Genomic DNA, 10,118 nt, shown 5'->3' with positions numbered 1-10,118 from the left:
TTATAGATCTGTTATCTTGGTCAGTATGGTTCATGTGCTGTGTTAATGAAGACTTGAAGTAAGCCCTATAGTCAAGATCCAGGTTTTTCAAACTGTGTTCCATGGAATCCTTGAAAATATGATGGAGTTCTAGAAGAAACTTGGGATAAAAAAGAAGCCGCCGTAAATCAAATGCATCCAATTTTTCCATCACTGGAGTTCTGTCTTTTGATCAGGTGCTCCAGCCAAATTTCTTGCTTCAGAGAAAAATTAAAATCACCTGCTATAGACTTTATGGAGGAGGAGAAGGACCTGATTCACAGCTGCAATTTTCAATAACAACTCTACATGCACAGCAACAATTGCATATTCTTCAATTGAAATGTTTGCCAGATACTAACTGTGAGGGCTACTTTTGAATGGAGAAGAATGTATGCTTTAGCTGTTCATACCATGATACTTAGCAGACAGGAATCTTATCTGATTGCACAATCCATTTGGAGGAACTTCCCAACAGAAATAAAACACACTTCCACCAACCACAATGGCAAAACCACGTGCTGTTTAATAACATTAACTTGATGAGGTTCTTACATGCCCTTGCAGGCAAGGCTCTCTTTTCCTCAATGGCTATTAACCATAACCAGGCATGAAACGCCATATAATTTTTAGACCTATAGATATAGTTACACACAGGCACACAGGCACACAGACACACATGTGTATGCGTGCACAAAAGATATATGTATATATATTGAGAGAGAATATATATTCTCATAAGTCACATTATCAAAAACATGCACAGAATAACCAACAACAAAAAAAGAAGGTTTAAGCAAAGATGTTTTGGAGTTGGAAGACCAAAGGCAAATCTGGTTTGTTTTTTTTCTGCTCGAGTGTCCCAGGACTGAAGGAAGTGAGAGGGTTATTTTGTAAACCCACTTCTACTTTTCCTCCCATTCCTTTCCTGAAAAGTCACTGTCCTCAATTAATCCCATATTTTAAAGATGGGAAGAAAACTATCACTCCCATCTTCATAAATTCAGAATTGTGAAAAGTCTTAAGACTGGTCTCTTTATAAACTTCCCTGCAAGTCAACCTTAATAAGTTTAATCTAAAAAAAAAAAAAAAAAACCATGCCCCAAAACTTTGGTTTCTTTAAACATGCTTCAATTACACTAGCCACTATTCTTCTTTTTTATATAGTTCCTGTATTTATTGTCCTGTATTCTGCTCTTAAGCTTATCCACCACTAGCTTGGAGGATGGGTCCAGCACCAAATGAACTGGATAAATATTTTAGAAAATATGGTACTATATTCAAAAATGATTTTTTAATCTCTCAGACAACATTTTGCAGTTCCTAGAAATAACAGAAAATTAACATCCAAACTTATAATTGCCCATACAAAGTTTGGAACAAAATTCAGACATCTATGACGATGACATTTAAGGAAAAATGTAACAAAAGTGCCATATGAAGTACATATAGTATTGTAATTTCTAAAGAAATACACTACAAGTATGTCTGGATTAAAAATAGGTGGAAAAACTGAATGAAAATAAACTATGAATTTATTTTAAATACTTTTTCTGCTTGCTTCACTATTAAGCCTCTCAACTTGAATATGAAAGCTTCAGATTATAAATTGGTTTCCCACAATTATAATACTCCTCCACTCAGATAATTATTTGTGCACAGAAAGCAAGCATTACATGGAAACCTGGCTTAGAATATTTTACCCCTGATCACCTGCCCCAGCAACTGCTGTGAATTATCTTTGCATAGAGAAGCATTGAAACCCAGTCTTCCCTCACCCCTGGCAATCAAAAATGGTGCCATCTAGATACAGCTTTACTGTGCAGTGAAATCCAGGCCAGGGACCTGAATACCCTTGACAGCATCACCCCAAAACAAAATGGGGCTAATTTAAAATGAAAACATAGCAACAAGCAGAGAAAATGTAGTTTTTCCACCACTGCTTCAATTATCTCGTCTCCCAATTATCTTGATTCTTGAGAAGCTCAGGGACGGGAAGAAAAAGTCCAGCAGAAGCTGCTGAAGATATTTTGCTGCCCAAGGTGAGGCATCAGAATAAAACCTCTGTAAATATGGCAAATATTTGTGTAAGTTTGTTCCAGAGTTAATCCCTTCATTTCCCCCCCCCCTTCTTATAAGCAGCTGGTAAATACAGAGAATGAAGTAAGCAAAATCTCTGGCATCAGAGCTAATTTAGTGACTTTCAAAAACAATATAAGTCTATCTGCAGCTAAATTATCTATGTGCCATCTTCTTTATTTGCTAGATGGCTACATTTTTAAGTGAAATATGATTAAGAGATTGACTTCAATCTCCTTGAAAGTACCAAAAGTAATAAATTAAGCCACTAGCCACCTTCTCAATTATTTTTTACATAATAATGTAATGCATAATATAAATGCATGGATCACAGTAGTTTTTTGTGGAGCTCCAATTTCTCATTTTATTCCTGACCTATGCAAGAAGTACCTGCCATTGTCTGGACTGACCTAAAGCCAGCGTGGTTAAAGTGCTAGAGGATCAGATTCCAGCCTGGCTTTTGTCACAGAAGCTCATGGGGTGACTTGGTCTGGTCAATTTCTCTCAGTCCAACCTATCTCACAGAGTTTGGTTAGGGAGCAACTGCTATGTCCACTACTATGAGCTCCTGAAGGAAAGAAAGGGAGGCTGTATGTTGCACATATGAATAAGTAAACAGATCTTAGAAAGGAGAAATGCAAAGAAGAGTAAGCAACAATTCATCAGCAACGGGACAACAAAGTAGTTCAAAACCGGCAGATTTTAGGCATGCGAGTCCATGGTATGTGTCAAAAAAGTCAATATGGCAATAATGACCATGTGATTGAAGCCCAGCCACTTGTATATCGCACACATGTACAAAGGGACAGAACTTCAATATCGTGGTCATGATCACCATCTTGAGTTTTTTTGACCACCATCATCTCCCGGATGCCACTGCTTTAGGCCTGCCTAAAGGAGAAAACACATTGCTTCTTACACTCCTCTGCACTTCAAGGCTGTATGCAGGAATGTAGGGGGTAAAGATACTCCAAAAAAATTGCCTATTTGTGATTTTAACATAACCAAGCTGAGACTCTGAACATGTTTTCACACTGAGCCAACTCATTTCCTAATTTATTGGTCTGACATGAAAATTACATTCTCATGGGCCAAGGGCCAAGAACAATGATGGCCAGAGGGCCACACAATGCTTTCTGCCCACCCAGCCTGAGGGCTGTAAAGATCACTGTGGAATGGAGTTGACATTTTCAGAGCCCTTTGGGAGGGTGCTGAAGAGGATGAGATGTCTCCTTTGCCCCTTCAAGATTTTTTTTAAAAGGAAGCTAGCCTGATTTGGGTGGCAGGGAATTAAGGGGGCTTCAGAGGAGTGATAATTTTGCTTTTCAACTCCTCTAAAACATACAAAAATATTGCTTTTCATGAATGCCTTTCTCTATGTCCACAGGCCCTCTCTCACACCTAACACAGAAGCTTTTCTAAGCAAGCCTATCTTAACAAACACCAATTCTACAGGTCTTATTGCCAAAAACTTGTTCATAAAAAGAGGTGAATAGGTTGGCTGGGGGTGATGGGAACTGAAATCCAATACAGTTGAAAGACACCTTACTAGGGCACAGGAACGCTGTCCCCAGAGCCTGTCCCATGGCTCTAATCTTGTTCTTCCCTTCTGCTTTGCTGTTTTCCGCTTCATTCTTTATGTATTAAATTTATATAGCCACCCATCTCACTTCTATGACATTTTAAATGCGTTGGTGTTAATATATGTAACTATTAACCATGTAACCCACTGTAATAATGTCTTGATATTAATATTTAAGCAAGACACAATTTATATCTGGTTGCAGTTTTTGCAAAAGTCCTATTTTCATAAACACCCTGGTGATTTTCATATATACCTAGATGTTTCATTCAAGGAGAAAAAAGCAGGAAGGAACAGAGTTAGTTATCCACATAAGCTCAGGTGAGAAATTGAAAAAACATGAATGATGCATGTAAGACCCTTAGGCACTGACTAGGCATGATATAGGAGGCACATAAAGTATCCGATTAACGTTCATTTTTTAAAATGCAGCTGCAAAGCTTTGGATTTTACTTTAAAAAAGGGAGAATGGTTTATTCTTTATTCAGGGGCTGCTGATTTGCTCAAAAGTAGCTCCTACAGCTATTTCTTCCCTCACAAATGTTGTCGGTTTCCCTTATCAGTGGAATAATTCTGTTATAAATTATTTAAGTGGCCTTCCCAATTAAGAAAAGTCCCTCTAACAACTACTGAACTAAATTAAGGGGGGGGGGATGGAGGATTTAATTGGTCCTCAAGGTTCAAGGACATTTTGTTTTCTTTCATTCCTAGTTAATTCTCTTCCACCTTGAGCTAGCAAATAGAGCCTGTCACTATGCTCCCACTGTTGTGATGTCATCCACCATGATGCCATCTGTTAGTTCTTCTAGCAGTTACGAAATGAGTAAGGAGAAGGATTTAAGGCTCACAGGCAAGGACAAGCAGGGGGCAGACATTTATGGAATGTTTCCTCCAGGACTCTTTGGCAATCCCTTGATTACCCGTTCAAAATAAAACTGCTCAAATACCTTGGAATAAAGCTAGCTAGCATTCATGCCACAACATAAGCACTGCGATATTGCACCAGAGAAAATTATTTAGTGAGTAATACAAAATACACTATTTGCTAACTATGATTCTATTGATGCTATGATTCATGCAAAGGATCAGGAAGTGGTGGCAGAGGGTTAAAAATAACTTCATGGGATTCCTCCCCCCCCCCAAATATGTCAAGGAAATCCAATGCCAGTTTTTACTTCATTAAAAAAAAAGATTAGACATTCCTAATGGTTTCATGAATAATCCTCTATAAGAAGGGTGTCATTATTCACGTATATTAGCCAAGAATGGGGAACCTAAAGTCTCTATATGTGGTCTAAATGTAACTCCAAGAAGTCTTGGGTAGTAGGGCCAGTGGTGAGGACACAACATTTCAAGTTTACAATTTCTGCAGAGGGGTGCATTCCTCAACCTTGGCATAAACTCCAGGCATCGGACAACAGTATCTTATACATGAGCACAAACCTACACATCCCTTCTAATATTCTTCAGCCAGGAATTCACTATCAGTTCAGAGACATTCAAAATATAAAGCTACACAGTGTATCTGAATTGCATGGTTTCATTTTGCTTCCAAATTTTAAAGAAGAAACCAAGAGATTAAAAAGAAAGGCATGCACAAATGTGATGCATGTAACAAATGTGAAATTTGTGAACATGACCATGCTAACATGAAATAATAATAAATGCAGCTCTCATAGACTAAAAGGTTTTTCCCCCTTAACATTTTGTGGCAAGGAGCTGGGGCTGCAGTCTTCAGACAGAGATTGCTGATAAATAACAATAAGGCAGTAGAGTTGGAGAACTGAGAGAGTAGACGAGGCATGGGGCGGTAACCTTCCCTCCACTGACCTTTTTTCTTAATGATCTTTCCTGGTTTTTTTTTCCTCAGTCAGGCTCCAAGCCCAGAAATAAACCCACCTATAAAGTGATAAAAAGGGAGTGCAGCATGCTGTGCTATCTGCCTGTTTTCTTCTACAAAAATAATAATAATAATAATAATCCCCAACTTTCCTGATCGAGGCTTTCTAACCACAATATATTCAGAGATGCAGAACTGCCTTGGCACAGGCAGTCCCATCTTTTGATAATAGTATTTGTTCTTCAGTTAGCTGGTACTAATGCATTTATATCAGGAATCACTTTGAGCTGTTTCCATTCAGGTCAGTGAACCTGACCTGACTCTGTTTAGCAGCTGAGATCTCAACATTTGTTGTTACTTTTGAAGGTGTCACACAGATCTGTTTTATTATATGAATAGAGCAACACAGCCATTCTGATTATTTTGTCCAATAAAAGGAAAGCTGTAATCTTTTAGGATTTGGAATGCTACACAACAAATAACTGAAGGATTATTTTCTCGTCTGGGGTCAAGTGTAACTGAGTAACTTTTTCTCTCTGCTGATGTACCTGGCTAAAAGCAGAGCACTCAGTACATTTAAACATAGAGAACAACAGGAAAGATATTTTAAAAGGCAAGATACCTTGGCAGGGGATGGAGAGAGAGGAAGGTAAATGGAGTTTCATATCCCGAACAATTCTATTTATTGATAAACCCTCCCCAAGAACTGTACAATTTAAAAGAAAATATGGTTATCTTTGTTTGGTAGAACTTTCCAATGATAGTTATAGAAATCTGCAATACAGTTGTGATTCTCTATTCCCCCGTACACATTGTTCAGTCACATCCCCAGTTCTACAAACACAAAATTAGCTTTCCCTTATTGTTTCTTGATTTTCATGCAATATGACCCTCTGGCATCTCTCAGACTGAGAAAAATATACATCTCTCAAACATTTGTGATAGGTGGCATTATCAAATGCATGTTGCTTACATTTTCCTTTAAAAAAAGACAGACAATAAAATAAGGTATCTAAACAAGATGAGCCACTTATTATCGAGTTCAGTGAGCGCCAAGATGAAAGCAGGATACATTTACACACAAACAAATTACCGTAAACATCCAGGTTTAGTCCTGGTCCTGGATAGGCACATGGAGCATAATGGTTTGGAGGAAAGGAGAATCAGGCTGCCTGAATCTCCACCCTCCCCCATCGCAATACTGGAAACATCTCAAAGCTTTCTAGTTATCCTGAAGGCTCGATGATGTTGGAGTAACAAGAATTTCATTCACTCTTCATTTGCAGAGATGCACACTCTGCACTCTTCATGGTTCTGCATCATTGCTGGGAGAATTCCCTACAACTGACTGAAAGCCAGAATGCAGCAATTTAAGAAAAAAATATATGCAAGAACATGAGGTGTTGTCCTCATATCCAGCGAAGTTCTGTATCCAACCCTCTTAGCCTTCAGAGGTTGGCACTGTAGCATGTAAACATATTTTAAAAGAGAGGTGGGCTCCCAAAGGCTCAGAGGGTGAGCAGCCTCCCGAACCCAAGGAGCCAGGAAGAGTAAGGAAACGGAGACAAGGAAAAGAATGGTGACAAAAGGCTTTTCTTTCATGCATTTTGCTTCGATTATTTTTGCCTGACCATGTCTGTATGATGAAAATGTTCTCAAAGAAGGTGCAGTAAAGGGCAAGACAGAGTTTCTTGGTTGTTGAAATACACGGAGTTCCTCTCAATACTTCATGAAAAGGGTGGGGGCACTTCAGCTGCCTTTTGCTGATGATATCTGAATGCAAAGCTTCTGAACCCAAAGTTTTTTCCCCTTTCTCTACACAAAGGGGTAAGGTCTGAGAAAATAAAGCGTTGTTGTGCAATTTACTCTTCAATTTTCTAGCCAGCAGACCCAGAGAAAACAAATTAGTTGCAAGCCACATTGAAATTTCAGGTAAATAGAATGGTGTAGGAATGGAGGAGGAAAAGAGCAGAGAAAATGACATTAGCTGTGAGTGTTTTCTCACAGTGTAGGGTCACCTTTTATGGCAGTGTCCTTATTTTTCCTCTTTTAATGATGACCATGAACTTATTTTTATTAATTCTGGTCATTTTTTAATATTATTATTTTCTTCCACTGTTTGTGTCTGACAAACAATGGTGAAAGAACACAGTATTAAAAAAACTAGGTTTTATAATGCTTATTTCCATTTATCTGCCAAAACAAACCAATAATTGAGAAAAAGGGATAACTTGAGATCAAACTCTCTGGGCCACAAAATCTAGCAATCATTCCCCCCCCCTCCAAAAAAACCCCCCTTCTTCAAATAAAAATTGAGAAAAATGTGCCGCTTACTTTTTTCTTATTCTTGACTGAGCTAGGCGTTACAAATATTTGTCATTATAACAAAAGCAGGAAAATGAATGGGAACAGTAGAGAATTACTCTTGGCCCAGTCTCAATTTTGCAATATTTTCAGAAGAACTTGCAAGTCTAGAAAAGGAGCATTGCCTTACACTAGATGGCACCAGGCCATTCCCTCTGATGGCCAAAAAACTGTTGCAACATAAAAATTTGGGAGAAAAATAGAGGAAAACTAAGTACATAGTTAAGTGTGGTATGTGTTTGCTTTTGTTACTTTGACTTGTCTTCCCTGTATACAATGGAAAGACTGAACTCCATGTCTGCATAAATTATAAGATTGACAGATGACCCCCCGCTCCCTTTTCCCTACATGCAGTGCCCAATAATAAATAGAAGGGGGAAAACCCTCTCCAGCCCCCATATAGGCAATGTTAACCGAGGGTGGGTGCATAAGAGGCTTTCAGCGGCAAATGCATGCACACGTGCTGAAGAATGAGGTTTGAACTGGACTCAGAGTACCTCAGTTTTATCACAGAATAGTCACTACCCCTAAAGTCCCCACAGTCTGGATCCATGCCCTCCACTTCATGGTCCTCTAGGCCTCAAGTGAAAGCTTCTCTCCAAAGAGCACCTCACTTCCATAAGTGGAATTCTTGACTTTTTTGTTGCAAAGTTATCTCCCTCTCTCCCTGTCATTGACCCACCAGGTTCCAAGAGCCAAAGCAGAGCAGCCTTTGCTCAGAGGCTGTGCTAAGTGGATCAGCCTCGCAAAACCACTCTTGATACCAGCATAACCTGTGCCCACCGTTTGCAATGTCCACATGATGCCATTATCTTGCATTCCCTGAGCTTTCTGGGCAGTAAGTCTTAAAGGTTCAGCCTAACGTGTGCAGGAGGAGGGGGGTGGAGTTAGCAATGCCCAGCACTTTGGTCCTTGGCTTTACCTTTCCATAAATCTAAGGATAAACAAGTGTGCTATGGGGAACTGGGGAATCTGGGGAATTGAGATAGGGGGAATTGAGGAGCTGGAGAGGGGCTTCCCTGACACTTTCCCCCACCCGTGTTTCCCATGCATATTGTCAAAGGTTTCAACAGCCAGTATCAGTTATTGGTTTCACCTTCTTCCTCATCAAAGGACTGAACTCCAGACGACGTGACATCAGAAACCTTGCGGCTAAGGGCAGCAGGCTCTGCCTCCTCTCTGGGTGAAAGAGACTCCAGATCCCGGCATACAACATCGTCCTCTTCTGGAGAAGGTTTCTTGCTCAACAGGGGGGCTTTCTCCAGCACGGGGTTCCCTTCCTCTTCTGCGTGAACTCCCACAAGGGTGCTGGATTCAGCATTCCCCCCATTACCAACACTATCATCACCATTAGGAGTTGTCTGAGCTGGCCATACATCTACAAGGCCAGTATTTTGGAACACAGCTTGTTGCACTTGCTGGTGTTGTTGCTGTAACTGTTGCTGCTGCTGCTGCTGCTGCTGTTGCATTTGCAACAGTTGGTGCTGCTGGATAAGGTTGTTCTGGATTAAAACACTTTCCTGCAGGTTAGACTGACATTCCTCAAAGTTCTGGCCGAGGTAAGAGCCAGCAGCTGGGGACGCAATGAGGGACTGATCGCTGGTTTCCCAGGCATCAGATGAACCCAGGCAGTACATGCCTTGCGAGACGTAAGAGTGAGGCCAGCTGTCATACTGCACCTGGGCCAGGTGTTCTGCACAGGAGGTAGGAAGAGAAGAATAAAAATGAGAGAAAGAGAGGTGAAAGGCAGAACTGAAGAAGACATAGGAAAGGCATAAGCAACAAGATTTTGTGGGAGGAAGGAAAGCTTGCTCAGCAGTTGCCTGAGGAGGTTGTGAGAGGACACAATTTACAATGAACATTCCTTAAAATGGTTACTTACACAGCTGCTGGACTCTCAGAATCGCACAGCTGTGAAGATGCATTCATGATTTATATCCAGATACTTTGATTGATCCAATGTACAGATCAAGGGAATATGGACTGGGAATACATATTCATGTTAGGTGTCTATGAGATGCAGATGCTTGGATTGAACCATAATCTCTTGTGCTCCAGGGAGCTGCTGTGGGGGATTTTAGAATGCCTTGAGACATTTTTTTTTTAGTGATCTGAAGCAAGACCATAAAAAATCCAAAAGAAGAAAGAGATCTGACTACCAGAGAGAAGGCAGTGGAAGATGTCAAACTTCTAGCAAATACATTACACACACAATCATGGTGGTGCAGTGGTTAG

General features: G+C 40.1%; 1 protein-coding gene across 4 annotated transcripts in view; it reads right to left on the bottom strand.

Annotated features, from left to right (window-relative positions):
• Nucleotides 1–522: 522 nt before the first annotated feature.
• FAM131B (family with sequence similarity 131 member B) overlaps nt 523–10,118 on the bottom strand; it is a 57,700-nt gene continuing 48,104 nt past the window's right edge. For all 4 annotated transcript variants that reach the window (XM_081940575.1, XM_081940574.1, XM_081940577.1 and 1 more), the window contains one exon: nt 523–9,576. In XM_081940575.1, coding sequence (XP_081796701.1) covers nt 8,963–9,576 — 614 coding nt within the window. In that variant the 3' untranslated portion in view covers nt 523–8,962. The remainder of the gene's footprint in view (nt 9,577–10,118) is intronic.

This window comes from Natrix helvetica, assembly GCF_964273705.1.
Source record: "Natrix helvetica genome assembly, chromosome: 2".
Taxonomy (NCBI): domain Eukaryota; kingdom Metazoa; phylum Chordata; class Lepidosauria; order Squamata; family Natricidae; genus Natrix; species Natrix helvetica.
This window is presented reverse-complemented; position numbering and strand designations above follow the sequence as displayed.